We start from the raw sequence: 26,931 nt of genomic DNA, 5'->3' as shown, positions 1-26,931 counted from the left end.
TGTAAAATATCAACTCCAAAAGAACATACATCTAAACATACCACAACTACGGATTACTTCATTTACCTAATCAAGACATAGGGTTGGCGGCAGGTGTGACCGGTCGACAGGTGGTGCTTATTCCTCCTAGACACCTGGACGCCGTTTCATCAAACATCGTAACTAGTTGCATAAGCTTAGTTTGGCGTAACTTTCTGACTAGACTAAATATTTTACGTAAGTCCGTTTCATCAAATGGCGTAAGATTAGAATTTACGCAAGTTTTCTACTAACTAGTAGAAATACTACGTCAGGTCGAACCCTTACGTAAGTATATACGTAAGCAAAAATCATGGCCGACTGTTAACTGTATGTAGATATATATGGAATTTTTACCGACGAGCTTTGCGTCGTGATAGATTTTTTTAAGACAGGATGCTTTCAGACGTTTACAACGATAAATATGCAAGGCCTTACAAGGGTTAGTTCCCTTTGAAAACTAGTAAATTTATAGCTATGATTATTTTTCACAAGTGTTTATCTGTACATGAATGATGAATGTACAGTGTAGTCCACCGTAAAGGGAACGTATTATATGTAGGCTATTTAAAAATCTCTTCAAAACATCGGCTTGGACTAACTTGGAACAAGTGATTAGCGAGCCCGATTCAATTTGATCTCTGTCGTATGGTGGGTGGATCTACGGGAATGTAATGTATATTTCATGAATAGTTATTATAAAATCTACTATTTTGCATTGTATATCTGAAATCTTGAAAAAAAATATCCCGTCTTAAGAGATACATCATATAACTATATTATGTATCTATTAAGACGGGATTTTTTGGAGAAGATTTTCAAAATATCAATAATAAAGTTCTTCCAAATAAAAAGAAAGTTTTCGTAACAGTTTGATACTTGACGAATTTCGGTGATAAGTGATGTGCAGGATAATCCGTACAGATATATATTTTATGTTCTCAGATAAAGAAAACATAACATATACATGTATATCAGGCACGAATCGGAGTGAAGCGGGGGGGGTCACCCTGCGTTGCTACTTCACTTTTTTAACAATACGATTTTTTAAAACTTTGTACTGTAAGTGAATGAGAGGAAATTATGAATAAAAACTATTTAGCGAGGTATGAGCATTAATAGAAGAAGTCTAACCACCCCCAACCCCCAACCCCATACACACATGTTCGTAAGAAAATGTTTTGAGGCACTCATTATAGAAGAATATAGCACCACCACGATTGAAGAAAATGAAACCTGAGAGATAACAAATTCTGGAAATCACCAGAAAAGATTATTTGAAAAGTCAACATCTAATTTCTGTTCCAGCTGCAACCCCCCCCCCCCCCCCCCCCGTCACTTTGCAAAACGATGGTACATGCCTGTATATAATCCCAAACTAAAAAATATGCACACATATTCAATTGTTCAAACACATTTAGGCCTATGAGTCTACATTAATTAACCAATTAAAGTATAAATAGGCCTATATAGTTAATATCTATATACAATGTAGATGTATCGTATCGACCTACATGCACTTAAAATATAATAATCTTTGAAATCATAAAACAACTAATTTTCGTAGAAGAAGAGATGTAAAATACTGTAGGCCTATATACATAGGCCTTTATAGATAAAAACAAATTTTGTTTATGGAGTGATATGTTTGATTTAGTATATGCAGTGCCCAAATAGTATGGTATAGGAAAATTTTACTGCCTCTGCCAACACGGCCATCTCTGTCTCCTCCCAATTCCTCTTGTGCATTTTCTTTGCGTTCTTTTCATTCAATATTTTGGTCCAGACGACAAGTGAAAAAACAAACAACGAAGTATGATGTACGCATGCTCAGGACGCGGTAACTAAGTACGTAAGCTTAGTTGAAAACTTAGTCGAGTAGTAACGTACGCATGTATTTACGTCGTTTCGTGAAACGCGGTTTGCGCTAAACTAAGATTATACGTAACTAGATTTACGTAGTCGGCGTAAGACTTAGTTAGTTGAAAATTTACACTTATTGATGAAACGGCGCCCTGATCCCATCTCTGCTATATCCAGTGGTTTATGTTTCCGCATATCGTTACTTTGAATACCTCATAGGAGTTCTTAGATTGATAAATGTTCGTTACCTTCATATTTCACGTCTGAAATATATCTCATCATAATTAGCTAATCTTCAAAATGTAAGGGCAAAATATTCCTAGATTATTGTCTACAAGCGGTCAGACAGATATAAAACAGGGTAATGTCACTGTATGTCCTATTTTAATGGGCGTATTTGATAGTATACAGTTATTGACTAGGTTCGAAGACAACGGTCGTTTTTACCCAAGAAAGGACTTTGTGGTTAAAGCCGCAGACTGAGGGCAACATATCTGTTCGAGGGTGAAACAAAACAGATGTTGTCTGAGGAACCAGTCAATATTGTCTTGTTATACGCTTTCATTTTTAGGCTGATTTAGTATATGCAAATGGTTTGTTGACTTTGAAATTGACAGTGTGATTGCGTTCATTTTGCATCGTATCTACTAGTTTAAAAGAAAACATAACCAGTGTCGCAATTGATAATTATATTTTTCGTGTTTCTGCTCTACTTTTCATCTAACGGATTCTGTATTTCACCATCAGTAAACTTCACCACCACGTAAATAAATCAGCAGACCAAGAATCATGTGACTTGCATATAACAGCTTTACCAAGAGGAAAAGAAAAAAAATGAACCTTAATGTTATACTTTTTATGTTCTTATCTCTACTTTGAAACATTAATTGAATTTCGTCCCCAGTTGCTTCCGCAAAATGTGCATCCGCCATTTCTATTTTACCAACCAACGGGAAAGGAACACTCGAGTTAGTGCCATTTGACGTCATCGATCAACAGTCGTTTTTAACAGTCGAATTTAAGAGTCCCTGGTCCAACAGTCGCCAAAACAGTTGAAATGTTGAATATATTTTCGTAAGGAATTATATAGGAACTGTTTTATAGGGGTATATGAATATCAGATGTGTGAATGACAATTGAAATAGTATAGAGAAACCTTTCAAACACTATGTATTAAACGCTAAGTGTATTGATGTAGGGAGACGTCAGTTGTTTTAAATGTATATCTATTTCAGAAAATCCTTTGACATCGATGCTAGGAGAGGAATATGTTTCTTGTAATACCAAAACTACCACTGATTTGTTTGAATCGTTGTCGAAAGGTAATGCGAATGATGCACATTACTACATGAACACTTCTACCGAAACTTCACCAACTACGAGTCATGATGTGAAGAAAACCAACAATATATATTTAACAATTATTATTGTCATTATTTGTTTAGGATCTGTGTCTGTGATTTTGTTATTGATCCTTTTGATCTTTCATCTAATACGCGCCTTACGGAAAGAAGAAACGCCACATGTACCTGACGAAAACCCACCTTCACCAGCGCATCCATTGTATGAATCCATCAATGAAGATTTCGTCGTACCTTCCATCCCAGTGCGATCAGTTGAATGAGATCAATGCTGACTGACTAATTGGTGGAATATAATGATATTATGCAAAAATCGTTATATTTCCTACTCCTTTTCAACTGTCAAAGATAGATACACACTCGCTTTCTATCAGAACGTTATGCAAAAGAGTTATTAAACATACATCTTAAATGTACAAATGCAAGAACATTTAATTATATTTTGTTCCTGACATTTTATGATTATTACTTTCTGATGACTAAATGTAGATATCTATGAATAACGTGACATTGCTATCTTGAAGGTTAGTTTTCATTTTACCTATGTTATTTTTTTTTCGATGAGATATTTTCTTACGAAATGATCTTATTCACCTGTCAGATGAATATCTTTGATACAAAATAGTTCTAGAGTCTGTAGAGTATGGGCATTAATCGATCTGCCCGTGTAAAGAACACAGTCCACTGACAAATTAAAATAACTCTGTGGTGCAGTAAGCTCAATACGGACTGTAAAACCGATCCACGTCAGACACCAATAACCCGGTGACAGGTTGTATTGATAAACCACATCGTTATAACGTCCATAGAATTAGTGAATTTCTTACATTCATCAAGACTGTTGAAATTCCAGTAATATCAACATGTTGGGCAGTAGCTAGCCTCAACTTAAAAGCTTATAATACCCAGACAGACCTCTTGCATATTGAATTAGTTGAGAGATATGAAAACCCTATACAGGTGATGACGGAATATTGCTACATAAATATGGGATGTTGATGATGGAGAAGGTGAAATAATCCCGTTTTTATAAAGTTGAGATGTTAGTTTGCCGTTAACATCCATGTTTAATAAAATATCCAATTGCAAAGCAAAGGACTAAGACCATGTTTATCAAAATTCGGCCTAACGTCCAAAGTGAATAATTTTTTGTTAGAAATATTCTCTAACATGTTCTTTTCCTATAATGTACTGGTTTTTATATGTAGAGTTCGTGAAAGAACACTATTTTTAGGTTTACATTACTAGTATAAATCCTATAATTTGCTCTACTTTGTAAGATTGCGTCATACAACGTCGCTATATATTATTAGAAGTGGTAACGTATTGTAAAACATAATTATGCAATGAGCTGTTTAATATATAATAAGATCTTGAAAAAGAAATTTTCTTTCAAAATACGCAATAAGGTTATTTTACTTATAGCCCGAATGGCACACCATATTTTTCAATCCTGCCTTCATTCGGCCATTTTCACACGCCGCGCCGTTAGCCTGTTTGTGCTGTTCGTGGAAGTTGCAGAGGATGTACTCATCTCATTTCAACGTAAGTTTTAGAAATATGAATATACTTCACCTCTACTCGTTAAACTGTATAACCAAATAGGTGTACCAATTGCTCTTAAAAATAATAAAGAAGTCGCATGGAACGAATAGTATGGTGCGCCTGTGGTGTGTTGACAAACACATAATATTCACGCATTGGGCTGTTGGAAATCCCACAACAAATCTGTTAACTGTTGTCAACATATATTTATTGTTTATCTATTATAATTATATATTGTTAAGATTTAAAATTGTATGTATATCAGCTGATCAGAAAAATCAGCTGTTTCACGATCATGCCATTTTCAATTCCAAGTGCATGACCTTCTCGGGTCTATTTGAATTTTCTTACATGATGTTTGACTCACTTCACACTTTGAACTTTCCATGTATCATTGTATGGTCTAAAAAGTATTTGGATAGGTTAAAGAGGCATATAATTGTATATAGATGTATATTTTCATAATGGTATATGTCTCTGGGGTAACATGTAGGCCTGTGGGGGGTTATAGGTTGAATAATTTTCGAATGAGTATTCTACTATGTTTAAACTTAACTTAGTGATTATTTAGTAATCAAATAAAAGTTATATGATGAATCGATACATTTCTTCAATTTACTGTAAACAAAAACTGTTTCTGTGGTTTGGAATCTGTCTGGTATTAGTGCATAATAAATAACTTCATATTAGTCAATACATATATTCTTGTTGTAGTGATGACATTTGCAAAATCTGTGAGAATAGAAAAAATTGTGTTAGGGTCAACAGAAATTTTTAATTAGGGTAGTCGGGAAAGTGGAAACCAATTAACATATATATATATTTTGGCCTTACGCAGAAACATGGATTAGAAAAGTCGGAATGATTTTTACATTCAATAATTTTTAAATACTTAAAAGCACCATTAAGCCAGGAAAATCATAAGAACAGTTTAGTTTTATAATTTAAATATGCCTTATTTCAAGATAAATTGTAAACATGTCAAACTTAATTTCAACAATTACACTTACAACTTACATGCCTGCATTGGGATTAGATATATAATCACTCAGAGAATGTTGAATTTCATGGGTACTACCATGATTTAAGCATATATTTTTTTGTTAGCTTATCTCCTTTATATTATTGAATATTAAATTTTTCCATACATCTACCACAAGAAAGAGCATGAAAGATAAAAATATTTTGTGAATTTGCTGATAATTGTGAAGTAAGATACATGTAATATATCAACATTAGCTACAACAAAAATTATTAGATGGGGAATCAAATTCAAATGAAATGTTTGTGTATATCATTATTTATGCAGAAATGTACATGTAACTAAACTGTCCTCTATTGTTTAGTTGGAGACATGTCAATCTCCCACCGAATACATAAATGTAATTTTTCTGAATTCTGTATCAATGAAATACATGAGGGCATGAAAGTACAACTTTTATATGAATATTATAATACAGGGGTTCGTGTTTGCCCAACTATCTATTTTGTATTGCTTGTAGGAGTTATGAGATTGATCACTGTTTGTTATCTTCACCTTTCATTTATGATATAGTTTTGATAATGATATAATACTGGAGTAATTTGAATTTCAGGATGATATAATATGTACAGCAAAAATTGATGGCAAGGGTGACATGAATCAGATTGACAAGAATCCATATTCCTACTCATCAATGATAGTGGCATCAGTGACACATGCGGATAAGTGTTGGACATCACTGAAGGAATAGCTTCCTTGTTGTGCCTGCCAATAGCAAGGTACCAGATTATACAGCAGTTATGTGGAAACAGATTCCCACAATAGGGGGACCAGATTGACACCTACATTGTACAGTATCAGGCAGTTATATCAGAACTGGAAAAACTGGATCCAAACAAGACTATATTGCTTGGAAGAAACATGTCGACTCTAAAGTTTAACCCTTATTAACCCATGGCACTTCTATGTCATTTGAAATATACCTGTGGAGGTTTTTAAAGTGGTTTTTTTTTGGGGGGGGGTTGGGTTATTATTTGGAAGAATTCATATTTGATGATTCAAATGAAAATCTGCAGGTTGAATTATGAATGTCATAATGTACTTTTTGAATGATGAAAAGTGTAGAGTCAAAAATTATCAAATTGTCAAAAACACTGGTCAGGTCTGAATTCATCATCTTGGACACCTTGCAGTTGGAATTATGATCTCTATGAAGAAATGCTGAAAATCTTGCAAAAGAGGAAATGACAAGTTGGGTCCAAGGCACTTGCATATATGCATGAGAAGGTGTTCTATCCAGGCTTGAGGTCAATTACATAGCAATGTAACGCCTTACATTACCTAGAAAATTTCACATTACCATTACTCCTATTTTGAAATATAATGTATTACATTACTTGAGAGTGAATTTACATTACACATTTACATAACATACTGTCAGATATTAAAGAAATGGCAGAAAAATTATTTCTGTATTATGATTTTTAATTATACATTAACATAAGAACACAAAATATTCAGCAATGTTAGGAAACATATCTATTAAGTTATTCATTGCATTTGATTGTCATCAATGTTTCAAATGCTTCAGTCAATCACTAATAAAATGAATTATTCTAAATCTTCGAAATATCATCAAATATTTGAAGTAGTGTAAATGTAATGAAAAATAATGTACAGTGCAGTATGCATTACATTACCATTACTTGTAATGCAAAAATGGTCCATTACACCCCCATTACATTGAAACTGGTTGTCATTTAATTACCATTACCCCAGGCCTGGTTCTGTCGAGAGGTATTGAAATTCTCTGTAGAGACTTTGTCTCAGGAAGTGGCCGAGATTGATTGTGACAATTTTGTTGGATGTGAATTTACTGACACACATGTCTACACTTGCTACACAATATAGCATGTGGTGGTTTCAACAAGAAAGTTCTTACTCTGCAGGAAATGACGAATAGCTAATGGATTCACATTTTTTCTGACTTTTCTTCTGTACATTAGATGCATTGGAAAAACTTTCCTTTCCATTATCTTTTGCTGGTTCATTCTTTGAAATAAAATCAAGTCCGAAAATAAAGTATTTTGGTTTGGTTTTTTTCAATGAATTTTAAAAATGTAATCTGTAATCCTTGCATATTTTCTTGGTGTTCTGTGATTGTTATTTTTATTTGTATTCAGGTATAATTTCATCTTCAGTGTCTTGAAAGAAATTAATTTTTCAATAACGCCAAGAAAAATGTAGTTAACAGTATGATTTAAAAAAAAAAAAATATTGACACGGGTAGGAATTGAACCCGGATCTCCCGATTGAAGGACGGGCTCTCTACCACTAAGCCACGACATCTATGACGTCACACCCTTAAAAATCTTTTATATGTTTACTTGCCCTAGTTAACGTTATACTTTCGATATATCGGCAATAATTTTAGTTATATCAATGCATGTTCTATAAATTCTTTTCATTTTGATCTTAGTAATTCTGTTGGTGTCGTCTAAATAAAAACGTTCTATAGCATTGAAGGTCCGATTTGTCGGACAGCAGATTCGTTTGTTTACGCATCAAAATTCTATAGCTTTTGATAAAAACACCACATAGGGGTGTATTCTGCATGGAAATGATGTAGATGTTACGGGGTTGCAAACCGGTTCTAATGACCACACAGACCATCCGTGACAGGTTATGAGTTTATTGAAGAAATAAATCTATTTCTGACATGTAAATAGCAGCTCTGAAACATAATAAACAATTATAAGCATACACAATCACACACCACATAAAATATACAAATACTTGGGAAATAATTTCAATACAATGAACACAAAATTAGTCGTCCATTATTTTGTGTAAAGTTTAAGAAAAATTATAAAATAACATTTAAATCTCAAAAGGAGGCTCTTTACCCATAATGCATTTAAATATAATAAATCTTATCATTTATGACATTTATGCAAACTAAATGGTAAAGTACACATCGAACACACACAAAAGAAATTATATGACAAATACAAGTTAGACATCACAGAAATACATACAAAACAATGATCTTACCAGATATATGGTACCAGAGCCAAAATATCAAAAATAGGAAGATAACTGATTTTCAAGGAACCTGTATAAAATATTAATTCTATTTTACTCCTTTGTTAAATATGAAATAAAGTACATAATTTCATTTCTTTCATTCATTAACACATTCACACCAATTAATATGTTAAGATTCATTTTCTTACCTCAAGTCAGAAAAAAGATGTCAAAAGATATGCAAAGAAAACCACCCTTCAACACTCTGCTAGTGAATACAACTGACTATCTAAAAATCCAACAGAACTCACAAAACCCATGACATATAACCTTTGACACTAAGCTTAGCCAACCAAAATGAATTAAATAGACCATGAACAACAACTGCATGCATGGTTTAATCATAAGGAAAGCCATTAAGGTCATAATTACATTACTACATATCTAAATAGAGAAATATGGAAGACCATTATATAATCCAATAAAAGTTTATGTTTTGCAACTTACATATTTTATTTACACTAAAAATAAAATAAATTATTGATATTAATTCACCCTACTACAAACTCCCCCTTGTACGAAAATGACTTCCATGTCATTCAAGGAGTCCGTTGCAAGAAAATAAACAAATTCAATGTTGCTGATATACCAACACATTTTATTCAGCATATATATTGAATTAAGTGATCTTCATCTTTGCTGAAATAAAGAATATCTTTATAAAGTATAAGTCATGATACAATCAAGACCACACTGCAAGCATAAATGCATGCAAATTCAAATTTGATTAAAATTGGTGCACTGAAATCAAAACTCCAATATCTGCAATATATACAGTTCAATCAGAAATAAAGTCACTTCAGAAATTTAAAACATGTTTCACAACAAAATCTGTAGTTTCTGGTGAAATTGATGCGTTTGAAGTTGTTTTCAAGAAATTCAATATAAAGTCTGATTTTTCTTGCCACTTCATTTTATCAGATATGTTTGACTTGGTAATGAAATCACCTGAAGACATCCAATTTGGTGCTTGCCTAACTCTAGATGATCTTCTAGGGAGAATAGGTACTGTCTCATCCTCATCTGTAGCATCAGCATCATCACCAAAATCCTCCATCACCTCATTTGCTTCTGAATCCCTCTCTTCGGACTCATCCAGCTGTTCGGAAGCGCTTCCTTCTTCATGGATTGGTTCCTGGATATCATTGTTTTCAATATTGGTTGAAATATTGCTCTCAGATTCCATAACCAAAATCCTGCTGTCATCAGAAATTGTACTGATATTGTCCTCATCTCTGTCACCTTGAGGTTTAAGACGTGGAGTCACTGGTGTTGATATGGAATGTCTCGCTCTAGGTCTTGGAACAGGTATTGGGCGTTCTGAAATAAATCCAATAGGATACATTAAATTTCGATGTAATGTACGCTTCTTACCCTCTCCATTTTGTTTCTGCACAACATACACTGGAACCTCTGGATTAGGCTGAGACAAGATAATATATGGCATGTCTTCCCAATTATTGGCTAGTTTGTGTTTGCCCTCAAAATGCACTGTCCGTACTAAGACTCTGTCTCCCACTTCTAATACCGCTCCTCGAGATTTCTGATCATATCTGTCTTTCTGTTTATTTCTCATCTTCTCGGCTTCTCGAAATGCTAAGTCATAGGCTTGCAATAATCTCTCCCTGAGTTCTTTGACATACTTGGTCTGAGGTTTCCTACTTTTTTCCTTAACTAGTCCAAAAGCTATATCTATTGGCAAATTTGGTTCCCTTCCAAACATCAAAAAGTATGGTGATTGACCAGTTGATTCATGTTTGATGCAGTTGTATGAATGAACTAATGTTGCTACATGAGACTTCCAGTTTAGTTTTTGATTTGGATCTAAAGTGCCTAACATGTTGAGTAAAGTCCTATTAAATCTCTCAGTCATACCATTTCCCATTGGATGATAAGGTGTTGTTCTCGATTTTTGGGATCCAATTAATTTACAGAGTTCTTTAATTAAGTTGCTTTCGAAATTTGCTCCCTGGTCCGAATGTATGCGTTTTGGAATTCCATAGTGAACAATGAATTGGTTAAATAAAACATCTGCAGTGGTTTTTGCTGTTTGGTTCCTAGTAGGATAAGCCTGTGCATAACGAGTGAAGTGGTCTGTAACTACCAATATATTTTGTTGTCCTCCCTTTGATTGTTCCAGAGATAGAAAATCAATGCAGATTAATTCTAATGGCTGGGTAGAAGTAATACTTACCAATGGTGCTCGGTCAGGTTGTGCCTTCCTCTTTATACATCTGTCGCAAGTTGTTATCCATTGCTCAATGTCCCTAGACATACCAGGCCAATAAAATCTTTCCTTTATCAGTGATGATGTTCGTTCCCTGCCAGGATGACCCATTTCATCATGTAATAGTTGTAATACCGTTGGTATTTTCACTGACGGCAAAATAAGTTGTTTCTTGATCTGATCTTGAAGAGTAACTTCTCTGTACAATATTCCATCTTCTATACTCAGACGATCGAACATTTTAAATAAAGGACTGCGTGGCATCTGACCCTTCTTTGGTTTATCTCCCGTGAGGACTCTTTCCATCCAGGGTCTAATATTACTATCTTGGAACTGTAGTGTTTTCCAGTCCACATCCATGCACACATCCATGTTTAGATCTATCTGCACTATGTCAGTTGTATTTGGACTGCCAAAACTTTCAATGCTAGCAATGTCCAGTTTCTTGCATATCGACTTAACAGATTCTTTAGATAATGGAATCCGAGACAAGGAATCGGCATCCTGATTGTTTGCTCCAGGCCTGTACCTGATGTCAAAATTGTAAGTCCCTAATGCTGCAAGCCATCTATGTCCTGTTGCGTCCAGAGTGGCAGATGTCAACACATAGGTTAGTGGATTGTTGTCTGTTAAAACTGTAAAAGAATTCCCATATAAATAATCATGAAATTTGTCCACTACAGCCCACTTCAACGCCAAAAACTCAAGTTTATGGGCTGGGTAATTCTGTTCTGATTTCGACAATCCTCTGCTTGCAAATGCAATAACTTTTTTTTAAACCGTCATGATCCTGGTAAAGCACTGCTCCTAAACCTTGTCCACTTGCATCTGTATGTAATTCAAAAGGTTTTGCAAAGTCTGGATAACTTAAAACTGGAGTTGATGAAAGTTTTGTTTTCAATATATCAAATGCTGTTTGTTGTCTTTCACCCCATTCCCAATCTTTAGCATGTTTCTTTTTCTTTTTCTTTGATGTACTTGGAAATAATTCTGTGAGAGGTTTGGACAACTGACTGAAGTTCTGAATGAATCGTCTGAAGTATCCCGCAAATCCAATAAATTTCCTTACCTCTTCTGCATTGGTTGGTATTGGCCAGCTTACAACTTTTGAAATCTTTTCTGGGTCTGTTTCTACACCTGATGCTGAAACGACATGTCCTACATATTTAACTTTTTTCTTGAAGAAAATACACTTTTTCGGAGAAAGTTTCAAATTTGCCTCTTTAATACGATCAAAGACGAACTGCAGTCTCTCTAAATGCTCTTGAAATGATGAAGAAAAGATGATCACATCATCAATGAAAATGCAACAAATTTTCAAATGTAAGTCTCCTAAAACTTCCTGCATTAAACGCTGGTATGTGGCAGGTGCTCCAGACAGACCAAATGGCATACGGTTAAATTCATATAATCCTAGCGGCCCTACCGTAAATGCTGTTCTCTCCTTATGTTGCTCATAAATTTCAACCTGATGATATCCCGACTTCATATCGATCACGGAGAAGAACTTATTTCCTGCTAAACAGTCTAACATTTCCTCAATTCTTGGTAAAGCATACGCATCTTTCTTTGTCCTTTTGTTTAGTTGTCGATAGTCGATGCAAAATCTTAAGGAGTTATCTTTCTTCTTTACTAAAACTACATTTGACGACCATGGAGAATGAGATTTTCTAATAATTCCGGATCTCAAAAGTATCTTTAAGTGATCTCGTACTTCGTTGATCATTGCTGGGGGTATTCTTCGATATCTTTGCTTAAAACTCTTCTCATCATCTACCTCAATTTTATGATAAACATTTGCAGCATGTCCAACATCGGTGTCACTTTCTGAGAATAGGTCACTATACTTTGCTATAAGATCTTTCCCTTGCTGAATTTCATCAGTTGACAATTCGTTCTCTTCCAGTGATATCTTGTTCAGGATATCTATCGATGGGCGTTTAATTTCCTCATTTACGTCTTGTTCTAATACTGGCTGAATCTCGCATATAATTGACCTTGGTTGAATGATAACAGTTCTGGTAGTAACATTGCTGATGTATACGTCTACTGGATCCAATCCTCTTTTACTAGTATCACACTCTATCAATGATGGTTCTATGTCAAGATCTTTGTTGAGTTTTGTCTCAGTTGTAGGATGTAGCATTGCTAATGTTTGTTGGTATGGTATTGCCTGATCTATACAACCCTTAACAACTATCCTGGAATTTGGTTGTACTCTGACTGTTGTATTCTCGGCACTCCTAACTAATCCTAATCTATAACGGTTTTTCCTTAATTCCTTTTCTCTAAGTAAAATAGCTCGAAAAGATAAATACCATGGTGTTGTCAACTTTGATTTCTCCAAATATTTGTCTCCATGTTTCTCCTGAAACAATTTCATTAAGGTATTCAAAATATTTGTCCCTAATAATATCGGTACTTTCTGGTTGTAAGGACTATCTGGTATGACGAGTAGAATTGATGTTATTGGTTTCATTTCTAACACTTGTAAATCAAGTGTAATAAAGCCTTCGTAGGGTAAATGTTGTCCATCAGCGCATTCGATTTTTAGCAAAGATCCTAAATCTTGAACAGGAATTTCTTTGAAATGATCTTCATAAAATTGTTTACTAATCGTAGAAACTGTGGAACCTGTGTCAATGAGTGCTTTAGCTTCAATCCCATTTATTAAGATACTTGATTCAGTTGGATCTCCACATAATCCAGGTGGTAAAGTATTCATTTTTTTTACTGATGATATGAGGTCTTGTTTTCTGTTGAAGTCTATGGATGACCTCTTTTCATAGACTTGTTGTAGTTTAAAGTCAAAGGTTTACCGTGAACATCCCTGTTTGCACGACAACCTCGCTCTATGTGTCCTTCACGGCCACATCTCCTACAAACAATGTCTGGATACTGGTCGTTAACCTGTTCTTGTGATTTATCATCCTCTTTGTCTTTCCTGTAATAGTTTTTGTCTCTGTTCCTATTTCCAGATCCTCTGTATCGTTTCCTTCCTCTGTTCTGATATTCCAAATTCTCAAGTCGATGAGTTATTTGTTTCAACACTCCTTCAATCTCACCCGAATCTGCTTTCTGTGCAACTGCTTGCTTCACTTGAACCTTCTTGTTATCCTCCTCATCCAACTTAAGCTCTTTTTCAAGTTTTCTCAAAGCAACTCGTAAGTCATCAAAACTCTTGTGTATCTCCTTTTCGTAATGGCAACTGGCCTTTAACTCAGGTTTCAAACCCTTATATAGCATATCATGCAGCATCTCATCTGCCATCTCAAGTTTGACTGCTCCCACTTTAATTGCTCTTTGCATGATATTCTCCAATCTGCAACTCCAAGTTGTTACATCTTCATCTCGTGCCTGCTTGGTTCCATAAAATTCTCCTAAGATATTTTCCCGTTCATCAATATCTCCATAGACGCTGTTTAGTTTTGAAATGATTTTCTGCAAATTTGCATCAGGACCTAAATTCATAATCACTCTGCCTGCTTCTCCTCGAAGTGATCTCCTGACCGCCTGTGCAATGTCTTCCTCTGAATGCACTTTATCTCTCATGACACATTGCACCTCGTATAGCCATAAGTCAAATGTTGTGTCTGATCCTTTTGACTTATCATTCCCAGAGAATAAACTGAACCTCAGGGGTTGGACAATGTGTTGATATTTCTTCTGATTCCCTGGCTGTGTTTCTACCTTTTCAGTTTTTACTGTAGTTTCAGCTTTTGACTCTACATATTCTTTCATCCATTGCACCAGATCATCTGGATTATCGGCTTTCGGTACAACTTCCATTTGTCCTAAAGTTTCCAGTAGTCTTTTATACTGTTCAGGTACTTCCGCCATTGTGTTATAGTTAGCGAATGAAAATGCGCCAGTAAAACTAAATTTCCGTATACGTGAAACAAAACACGATGGTTATAACCCAAATCGGAAATAAACCGCGCGTGGTACCAATAATTGTCATGAATCGCAAAATGTTTCGCATACGTTTTACGGCATATGTGTACCCATAACCAATAACACTCTTATTTGCAAAGAGTAACTCTATTGTACACCCTTATTTGCTAAAGAGTAAATTTGAATTGCTTGAGGGGACTGGTAAGATGTTTCACCTATTTACACTTTGCCTATTTATCCATGTACACTAAGTACCAACACACCTGATTTGACTGAACTGCATCTAAATAACACCTTTGATCCAAGCACTGACCTCTTATATCAATAAATATTCAGTCACAATCCTGTTATTAAAGTCACTGTAAGTTAATGAATGTTAATATCTTTCTTGCATCAGATTATCTCTCAACACTCTTTCAAATCAGTAACTTCAATACTTGTACTAAACCATGATTGTAAATATCTATCTACAAACCTCAGTTATATGTAAAAAAAAAAAAAATATTCACAAATACTTTGGAAATAATTTCAATACAATGAACACAAAATTAGTCGTCCATTATTTTGTGTAAAGTTTAAGAAAAATTATAAAATAACATTTAAATCTCAAAAGGAGGCTCTTTACCCATAATGCATTTAAATATAATAAATCTTATCATTTATGACATTTATGCAAACTAAATGGTAAAGTACACATCGAACACACACAAAAGAAATTATATGACAAATACAAGTTAGACATCACAGAAATACATACAAAACAATGATCTTACCAGATATATGGTACCAGAGCCAAAATATCAAAAATAGGAAGATAACTGATTTTCAAGGAACCTGTATAAAATATTAATTCTATTTTACTCCTTTGTTAAATATGAAATAAAGTACATAATTTCATTTCTTTCATTCATTAACACATTCACACCAATTAATATGTTAAGATTCATTTTCTTACCTCAAGTCAGAAAAAAGATGTCAAAAGATATGCAAAGAAAACCACCCTTCAACACTCTGCTAGTGAATACAACTGACTATCTAAAAATCCAACAGAACTCACAAAACCCATGACATATAACCTTTGACACTAAGCTTAGCCAACCAAAATGAATTAAATAGACCATGAACAACAACTGCATGCATGGTTTAATCATAAGGAAAGCCATTAAGGTCATAATTACATTACTACATATCTAAATAGAGAAATATGGAAGACCATTATATAATCCAATAAAAGTTTATGTTTTGCAACTTACATATTTTATTTACACTAAAAATAAAATAAATTATTGATATTAATTCACCCTACTACATAGACTCCACATAAGTATGTTGTTTTAATTTTTCAAAGCAACATAATTAATAAAATACCCACAACTCTCACAAAAATAAATAATTCCGGATTGCTCTCGATTTAATTCAAAGTTGATATTCATCAACAGCACACCTTTCGATCCAAAAAATCGTTCGTGCAAAATTTATTTGTATTGATAGATTTTGATAGACTACAGTCAGTTTCTGGATCGAAGGTCGTGTTTTATATGAATTATATGACTAAATTTGAAAAAAGTGGAGATTTCTGCAGAAAACCAGACCGATACCGGTTTTGTCTTGCATAGAATTCCACAAGCTGACGTTTTGGCGGGGAAATCTTGGCACGTCGCGATGGTATAAAGATTATATTATCAAATGATAACAATTTTATTTCAATTAATTCTGCTTTATTTTTTAACACACCACAGGGCCGATATAGCTAAACATGGTCTTAGTCCTTTGGAAGACTATGCTGCATGTTTTATTTCTAGTTCACTGGGATATATCGAATCGACATATTACATAAAATGATTACTTTTAATAGATAAAACGTCGTCGATATATCTAAATGTTAAGATGGAGACCACATCAAGACACTTTATATATTCAACTACACATCAAAATATTGTATCTGCTTTGTATATTAATACAAATCAAACCAAATACACGTGGTATATACCACACTATTTAGTATCAGCAAATGAGGACAGAATAAAATCGATTAACTTTACAGGAAAGATAAAGCTATACGGAAATAATGATTTCCCGGATAAAGATCATTCCAATTCATTCGTGAACATCCATAATAAATATTGACAATGGCAATTGTTTTAAAGTGGCCAGTTCAGGACATATTGAGAACGATTTTGAAGTATATCAAAAGTAGAACAGGTGCAAGTCAATTCATTCTCAGATTATTAGTCTATCATATGACATCTGATTTCCACTGACAATAAATGGATGGAAGGACGGAATTCCTCAATTCTACGTGAGAAGAAAAAATCTCTCTTCAATTCGACTTTTAGATATATCGATGACGTTTTGTCTATTAACAATGATAGCTTTCATTCATATGTCGATTTGATATATCCCTGTGAACTCGAAATAAAGGACACCACATAGTCGTCCACTTCTGCTTCATACTTAGATATTTTATTGAAACTAGACATTAACGGCAAACTGACAACTCAACTGTATGACAAACGGGATGATTTCAGCTTCTCCATCGTCAACTTCCCACATTTATGTAACAATATTCCATTATCACCTGCATATGGTGTTTATATATCTCAACTGATTCGATATGCAAGAGCTTGTTCTGGGTATAGTCAGTTTTTAAATCGAGGTAAGCTACTGACAAACAAGTTGATGGTACAGGGATTTCAACAGTCTCGATTGAAGTCAGCATTTCGCAAATTCTATGGTCGTTATAACGATCTAGTTCGTCAATACAACCTCGCATTGGGTCAAATGCTGTCTGACGTGTTTCATACCGATTGTTAAGCCGTTCTTGGCACACTGATTTGACTGCGGATAACTCCGTTTACCTGATCAGGATATGGGGCTCACGGCGGGTGTGACCGGTCAACAAGGAATGCTTACTCCTCCTAGGCACCTGATCTCACCTCTTGTGTGTCCAGGGTCCGTGTTTGCCCAACTATCTATTTTGTATTGCTTGTAGGAGTTGTGAAATTGATTACTGTTCGTTATCTTCACCTTGCATGTATTAATCTGAAAATACCACATCCACTGACACTTTAACCAACATCACCCGATCAAAGAATATCATTTTATATTATAAATAAATCTGTAGTAGGCCGATTTCGAGATACGTCCGAGTTGTTTCCCTTTGGAGAATTTTCGTACACAGTAAGGTGTAAAAGAAGTTGTTTGCATACTGGAGTGTGACAAATAGTCATCACTGCATAACTGAATATACTCAGTAAGTTTCACCTACGCTGTTTCACCACCTGAATTTAACTGATACGCAAACTAAGTAAGTGATAAGTATTCAGGGAGTAATTAGATACATGGAATTCTTTATATATCGCATCATATCACGTCATTTCGTTGATCGTAGGCATCGTATCCAGGATGTTCCTTACAAATATGACATTGTTTTTATGTTTCAGCTTTAATAAAACATTTCTTTCGATAGTATTTTGCATTTCCTACATTTATATACCAAAAACAAAGCTGTTTCAAAACATATGATCGTCTTGCACACTGACTGTAGTGTCACTCTATCCCACTAAGGCTTTCAAAGTTCCACTAAATGTACTCCCTACACAGAAGAGCTCTTATATCGAAATTGGCGTATTAGAAAAGGCACTGAAGTAGTGATATAATAGTTTTGTTTTAAGATTGCATTGAGCTTAACTTAACGTTTAATTCATTTTGAATATAATCCGAGATCCGTTGATACTCTCCATATTGAAAAACCTTTTGATTTATCGAAAGAACCAGTACCACAAAGTACTAAAATTTATGTTTTCGACAAAATAAATGATACTTTCACAGTTGATGCTCTAGGAGTTATAGGTTATAAAACAATTTATTTTATAACTATATCTTTTCTAGTTTTCGTTATACAGTCGATTAACTTTGTATTGTTTTTCAACCAAAAACCTATATAACATCATGATGTTGACGTTATGAGAATCACAGTGTAATGCACACAAAATGGACGCATAGGTTAATATATTTTTAGGGGCTTATTCTGGTTGTAAATCACAACTGTTAAAATGCTAGGAACTTTTGTATATTTTTTATCACGATGTTTGAATCTGTGATACATTGCCCCACTACATAAAACTTTACTTTTTCCCCGCTATATTGGACATAATTAAAAAAATCGTGATCAAATTAAAATTCCATTCAGTGAAAGGACCACAGTAAATGTTATTGTTTTACCGTCTATCTCAAAGACGAGTTTATATTTTCAAGTTGCATATATCTATTCGTATTAATTTCCATTAAAATTGATATTAATTGACGATAAAAAGAGAAACAACTGTATACGTTTGGTTAAACTTGAGTAATTATAGTAACTAATTAGAAAATGTTTTTTTTTAAACATCCGCCTCCTAAACTATTTTTTGTAAAATAAAACACGGTGGACCTTTAAAATTGTCGGCACCTCTGAAGTCTTAATTTCTGAGCGAGGTAGACTTTTAAGTTCACGGAGGACTTACGTGGATATCTGACATCTGTGCCTCCTAATATAGCATTCAATCCGTCTGTCATAATTCATAATTTAATTTTATTTGTAACACGCAATTTGATTTGTTGAGCAGGCTGAAAAAAATATTTGTTGATATTGTATAAATGTAACTTGGTATGGATACACACCTCCTTGACAACCGAGACGACACTATTTTTCCTTTTCTAATTTTATACTGGACAACGGAACACTGATACGTTGATGGGCCTTCGAACTAGGCCTATGAAATAGAAAATTAACGGAATTAAACATGCACAATAAATACTGAATTGTCTTAACCCCCCCCCCCTCTAAAACAAAAAACAATAGCATTTTACCCAATAATAGGTTGTATTGGCAAACTAGATCGTTATGAAAACCGTAGAAGTTGCAAAATGTAGACTTTAAACGATATTGTTGGAACCCTTGCAGGTAGTTTCGTGTACAGTATTCGTATCAGTTTCGTTTACACCCCATTTTTGCCAAAAATAGTGGATATAGATGATTAAATCTTCGACAAGACGTTCAATTTCAGCTATATCATATGATTTTCTTTTTCGAATTTACATGTATATCTGTCTAAATTTCCATGCTGTATTTTTGTGTGTCTAGAAAATGTCTGATGCTTGACGTAAGCCATAGTCAACTGTTTTTTAATATTGCTATTCAGACATATATAGCAATTTTTGAAACATGTTATACATGGCTGGAAGCGTGATTTAAGGTAACTCCACTCTCATGTGACTTTTAAATATCATTGGTTGAAAATGGAAGAACTATTAATTCTCAATTCATACAGTTTGGCTTGTTCATTAACTAAAGAGAATATGTATGTTGCTATCTTTTTTACACCGTCAGACATATCAAAACAGAAGTATGGGTCAACATCGGAAAATCACAGAGTTTTCTAAAACAGAATAATGAAAGTTGATAAACACTTATCAACTGTTTAATGTCAACAGTTTGTAAAAAAGACTGCTAAGAAAGTCGAAAATTAAACTCTACCTATGGAACTTGACAATTTTGGTCCCAATGGTGTCGATTCGAATACTAGCGAGTGGACATGTATTTCTCCATTTTGAATCTCGTGTACCCAAGTTAAGGTCGTTCTGAGATGTTACATTGAATCTGTAAAAGCATTTAAATCTTTTTTTAAATCATATAATCACTCCTCGATTTAAAACGCGATTGTACAATGCAATGCCTCCCTATGTTGGTGTATTTGCTATACACCGACGCTGAATATGAGTCACAATGCACTGTTCACATCAGTTGCAAACGTTTCCCGCGTTCAATTAATAGGCGGATCAAAATTGTCTAAAGTTAGAATGTTTTGATTGAGTTCTGTCCTCTCACATTAGGTGCTAATTTTTGGAGATATATTTGCCCTGTTATGGATCTAGATACTAATGCCAATATTTTTTGATTCGCCCTCAAACACGATCACGCCGTAAGACATATTATATAACTATGTATACATTAATTGCTGATGTTAGGGAACACTTTGTATAACATACATACAGCAAAGGGAATACCAGCATAACAGGTTTTTTACAACATATTTTTATCATAAATGATTGATTAAGTATGGAAAATATAAACCTTTTTCACTATCAAAATTTAGCAAACATTTTACTTTATCCAGTGAATGATATTACATATGTATTCTGAAAGATATATTTCTATCATGCGCAAAGCGCAAAGTTTGATTTCATAAAGATCTTTGCAAACATTTCTGGCATTTGTTTCAACAGTCTTGATTGAAGTCAGCATTTCACAAATTGTATGGTCGTTATAATGATCTAGGTCGTCATTACAACCAATCAATGGACCAAATGTCGTCTGCCGTGTTTCATATAGAGTGTTAGTCCGTTCTTTGAACACTGATTTTGATTACGAATAACCCCTTTTACCTGATCAGGATATAGCGCTCACGGCGGGTGTGATCGGTCGACAGGGGATGCTTACTCTTCCTAGGCACCTGATCCCACATCTGGTGTGTCCAGGGGTCCGTGTTTGCCTAACTATCTATTTTGTATTGCTTATAGGAGTTATGAGATTGATTATTGTTCGTTATTTTCGCCTTTCATCTGAATGATGTCAAAAAGTCTAGTCTTCGATTTATCATAGAGAATGATTTTGTAAAGTTTTAACAAGCCGCATGTTTAATTAAGTTTAATTAAGTGGTGCATTTTACAAAAGAACTTTCGTCTTACGACCAACTTTACATATTGGAATACTCCAGCTTATTATAAGATAATGCACTCCAATGTAAAATAGTGAAGAAATAATGTTGAAAGTTAGGTTTCAGAAGCATTTAAATTTCTTCATTCAAACTAATAACTGATTCCGTGGGGATCCGTGTTTGAATATGTCCTCAGCACCCCCTTGCTTGTCGTACGAGGCGATTAAATGAGGCGGTCCTTCTGATGAGATTGCAACAACAGAGGTCCCGTGTAGCAGCAGGTGCGCCAGGATAAAGATCCCGACCTGCTCAATGGCCATAAACGCCGAGCACAGGCCGAAATTTTGCAGCCCTTCACCGGCAGTGGTGACGTCTCCATATGAGTGAAATATTCTCAAGAGGGACGTAAAACAATATTCCATCAATTAATTAATCAATCAAACTAATAACTGTGTAATACAATTTAAGACTTGCGACTTTGCGTTAGTTCTTCTGTAAAATGGGCCCCCAGGACTGTAGCAACAAGAGGTCTATAACGGTCACAATTTATTTAATGCTTTGTACATTTCTTAAAAAGTGTGCTGCAGAAATATAAAAATTAAGGAAGCTGTTCATAAGACAATACCCTGGGAATATGAAGTTGAATTTTGTTGAATTACATTATTAGCATATTGTAAAGCGCCTTAGAGTAATTTGTTTATATAAGACACTTTATAAATTTGATTTTCATCATTTAAAGCCTATATGGTATCAGTTAATTATTTAAACTTTAAAGACTGTGAAAAATGTCTGAACTGAATGAGTAGATAGCTCGACAAAAGGTTGTCAATCTTGCCATAATGGACTACTTTTCCTGAACTTAAGTATTGCTATACCCCAGTATATGAAGCTTAATCTCAAAGCACAACAGAAATATTATCCGAGCTGAATGTCCTCAGGCGGCTGAACGAATAGACTTATTTACAATCAGCGTCATACAATGCTAAAATCAATATGCAAATTGTTTTCTAACATTGCGAATTTAACTACGAAAACTGCAGTTGTGTTATATATACATCTATTGCAGAATTTTTTTTACTACCGATGCTAGGAGATACAATTATGTCTGATAATAGCAATGCAAACTTCACTTCATTTGGATCAAAAGACAAAGCAAGTGGTGAGAAAAATATCCTTGATTCATCAACTGGTAATCCTCTTTTAAGAGAAAACGACGTATGCCCACCTGGGATGTATGGACTAGATTGTCAAACACAATGTCCAATGGATAGTAGCCATGATTGTGACCACACGACTGGAAAGGGTTTCTTCCACACCGGTATCAAATAACTGCAATATTTTACGAAAGGGAAATCATAACAACAATGTCATATTTGCAAGAACTATTCTATATAGGATAAGTACGAGCAACGACATAACGTGATATAAGAATAATTTGACAACTTTAACTACTCTTTGAATATTTTTTGCCAAATTAGTTGGTGCATCACTCGAATTGGGGTGATAAAACTGCTCATGAGAAACTCATTAAGCACATTCATCAATGAGGTTCTGGATATTGGTCATACGCTCGCATGTAAACGATTTTTTTTCTGTCGTTTTGCTGTGTACTAGATTTCTCTAAAGGGAAATAGCATCTCAAAACTTGCGTATCAAAGATAGCAAACACTTATCAATGTCGTAGATCCCACAACCAAAATAAAAGGAAAATAGGGGCAACCACATACCTACATAAATCATGGCAAATAAATATGTTGTTGCATGTTATAGGTATACTTCCGAGAAAAAACGCACAATCACTATCAAATCGAAAGTTTTTTCAACTTGAAATGTTTTAAGAATTTTAAAAACTAACGCCACATTGCAAATTTAACAGAAATTAAGTATTTTGGGAAACGTTCGTCTCACAATAAAGATATATGTTAGACGTATGGTATGATAAGCTATGATATATGTCTTCTTTATTTACACAAATTTCTTTGATACAGCCGACTGCTTTTAATAGTATAGAAAGGTCAAAAAATAATAGCACTTTTACAATTATTCCCAACAGGTTTATCGTTACATTTAAACCAATAAATCAAATCATACAAAGTTGTTAATTAACATAATGGTATCCTCTTCCACTTGAAATGTAAAATATGATTATTAAATTCAAGGACTTTACAGGAAGTAATTTCAATGTATTTAATAAGTATCATCCCAATCTAAATTCAAACGTTGAATATGTGTATACAATACATGTGGAGTTTCTACTTTGTGTATGCTATAGCCGAGATGGAGACACCCTGTGATCATAGTTGAGTATAAATATGTATGTTTTGTCTATAGCTCAGCACCACCAATAATACCCCGATACCATGACACAGGATACAGTATATATGTTCAATGTTATAGTGGATATAACAGTTGTTAAGGTAGATCAAATTCTCACATATGTCATAATCAACAATACATCGACAGGTTATCGTTCAAACGTTGACTCTCTTTGACCTAGAGTTACTGTCTTGATACACTGTACACCCATACGATATATACTGATTTTCATACTCTATATTCACAGAGAGAGACAAGGTCATCAGTGCTGCCCTGGATCATTCTTTAACCTGACTGTGCAGGAGTGTCAAGGCAAGAGAGATAGTCTCATGACATTAATTTAACTAACGTTTAATATCTAGGAAACTAAATTCGATTTTCATAAATACCATTACCTTTATTGTCATTATTAAAATTTGCATTCATTTTATTCACACAGTATGCCTGACAGGGTACACTGGCCTAAACTGCAGTGACATCTGTCTACCTGGGCTGTATGGAGTGGAATGCCAAACAAAATGTTCATTACAGTGTAGCGTAACATGTGACCATATGACTGAGAAATGTTCTAACCAAACAGGTAGGAATTAATTTTTACATTCCGTAAATTGTTTGAAATAAACTTCATAGTTTCTTAAAGGTATACCATAGGTATAATTTTAGAAAATTAGAATTCTGAACTTTCTATGAATTATTAGTAAAATATCACTAATCTTCCCTTTTCCTTTGTTTTATTTTATTTCTCTTCCATAAGAATTCATATTTACACATACGAAGTTGTGGGTGAAGTAAGATATCTAGATTGATATTAAGCGTTCAGGACCGTATCAGCAAGCGTTCTGTAACGTTCCATATCTATTCATGTTTTGTACGTTTCTGAAAAAGTGTGCTGAAGATGTCTTAACTGTCAGATAGCTGTTCATGAGACAATAGCCTGGGAATATCAAGTTAAATTCCTCTGAATTATATTATTAGTATTATTTTAAAGCGTCTTATGGTAATTTCTTTTATATAAGGCACTATATAAATTTTACTATAATCATTTAAAACCTATATCGTATGAGATATTTTTTTTAAACTTTAAAGACTGTGTACAGTATCTGAACTGAATTGGTAGATATATTGTGTATAGGTTACCAAGCTTGCCATGGTGGACTAAATTTCATGAAAAATAAATATTGCTATACTTTAATATGTGAAGCTTAATATCAAAGCACAACGGAAATATTATCTAAACTGATTGTCTTCAAGCGGCTGAGCGAAAGGACATATCTACAATCAACGTCATACCACACTGTATCTTTTCTAAATACGGGGGTTCAATAGAATTTGGTATATGATTAAGATATGCATTTTTTTTCTAACATTGCGAATTCAACTATTAAAATGCACTTGTATTATATCTATATATATTTGAGAAAACCCTTTAACATCGATGCTAGCAAATGAAAACACTTATATTAATAGCAATGCAAACAGTACTTCATTTGGATTATTGTTGAAAGACACAGTAAATAGGAAGAACAACATCTTTGACTCAATAACTGGTGATTCTCTTGTTAGAGAAAACGACGTATGTCCACCCGGAATGTATGGGTTAGATTGTCAAACACAATGTCCAATGGAGTGTAGCCGTGTTTGTGACCACACGACTGGAAAGGATGTCATCCATAAAGGTATCAAATAACTACAGTGTTTTACGAAATTACAATCATAAAAACAATGTGATATTTGCAAGAAATGTTCTATATAGGACACGTACGAATAACGAAATAACGTGATTTAATAATGATTCCACAACTTTAATTACTCTTTGAATATTTTTTGCCAACGCGGTTACGTTAAGGCATGTTATGATAATTTTTACTGGGATAAAATCTGCGAAACAATGTGACGTCATAATTGAAATAAGTATATCACTAAGTATATATTAAATTCCGATTTTATTTTTCATTTAAGTTTTATTTATGCATAAAATAAACCATGCAGATACTAAGATCCAACGAAATTCGAAATGCTATACTGCTGTTGTGCAATATTCTGTCTGATCGATATGAAAGTAAACTGATGACGTCATGACTATACATCGAGTGACGTTGACACATGCAAGGAATTTGTTTATGTGTGCCATGCAAATATCGACAAAATGTGGCGTATATGAAATATATGACATGGGATATATGGAATATATATGTGAAACGCTGAGAATTTATTTATATGAAGAAGGTATGTTGATATCATTCATTGACAATTTTGTTTAACGGAGAAAACATTCCATTTAGCATGTCGATCCGATTTTCCTCTGTCACAGACTGAAATAAAACTGCAAAAGTAACACATTATGTCGCATACTTTTAGAGACTTTTTATACAGTTTGAAAGGTCATAAACTAATGTACACGGAAATTACTGATAGAATCGTCTGTTAAGAAAACTATTAAAGAAAACTACATAGCATCAGTGCAACATATAAAACATGGGCTACAGGGCTTCGTGTTTAAATGTTCAATAATTATTTCTAACTGAAAGTGGTAGGATTTTATCAGTAATGCTGATATACTATGGGTATTTTACCGTCATTATCGCCAGTTAGACCAATATTTAAATCTTGGGATAATGTGTTACTTTTACATTTTCTATTAAGGTACCTCCATGATCTATTTATAACAGTCATGCAATGACGTCATACGGAAGCGCATGTTTGTTATGTTGTTATGATACAAAATGTTCTCATGTAAACATCCAAAATAGTTTTTAAGAGTTAGTAGCTCCCTCTCTCTGTGTAAAACAGATCTAAAAAATTATGCAGTTTTCGTGCATAAATGAAGCATGACATGCCTTAACATACCCGCGAATTTAGCTGGTGCATCAATCGAATTTGAGTGATGAAACTGCTCATTAGAAAATCATTGAGCACGAAACTGCTCATTAGAAAATCATT

General features: G+C 34.0%; 2 protein-coding genes and 1 long non-coding RNA gene across 3 annotated transcripts in view; 2 read left to right on the top strand and 1 right to left on the bottom strand.

Moving 5' to 3' along the window:
• LOC125654515 (multiple epidermal growth factor-like domains protein 11) overlaps positions 1–3,744 on the top strand; it is a 139,025-nt gene extending 135,281 nt beyond the window's left edge. The window contains exon 3 of the mRNA XM_056144401.1: positions 3,117–3,744. Coding sequence (XP_056000376.1) covers positions 3,117–3,505 — 389 coding nt within the window. The 3' untranslated portion in view covers positions 3,506–3,744. The remainder of the gene's footprint in view (positions 1–3,116) is intronic.
• A 598-nt stretch (positions 3,745–4,342) lies between these two features.
• LOC130048135 (uncharacterized) lies at positions 4,343–7,851 on the top strand. Its single transcript, XR_008796978.1, has 2 exons — positions 4,343–4,787; positions 6,383–7,851. It is a non-coding gene; the product is annotated as an uncharacterized LOC130048135 (long non-coding RNA).
• A 5,998-nt stretch (positions 7,852–13,849) lies between these two features.
• LOC130048678 (zinc finger CCHC domain-containing protein 12-like) lies at positions 13,850–14,923 on the bottom strand. Its single transcript, XM_056145691.1, has one exon. The coding sequence runs from the start codon at positions 14,921–14,923 to the stop codon at positions 13,850–13,852; it is 1,074 nt and encodes a 357-aa protein (XP_056001666.1).
• Positions 14,924–26,931: the final 12,008 nt, after the last annotated feature.

Source organism: Ostrea edulis, chromosome 7 (assembly GCF_947568905.1).
Source record: "Ostrea edulis chromosome 7, xbOstEdul1.1, whole genome shotgun sequence".
NCBI classification, from domain to species: domain Eukaryota; kingdom Metazoa; phylum Mollusca; class Bivalvia; order Ostreida; family Ostreidae; genus Ostrea; species Ostrea edulis.
The sequence above is the reverse complement of the archived record's forward strand: the minus strand, read 5'-3'. Positions and strand labels throughout refer to the sequence as shown.

Excerpts from the sequence above, each read along its gene's own strand:
- LOC130048678 (XM_056145691.1), bottom strand. The coding sequence starts at position 14,923 with ATGGCGGAAGTACCTGAACAGTATAAAAGACTACTGGAAACTTTAGGA.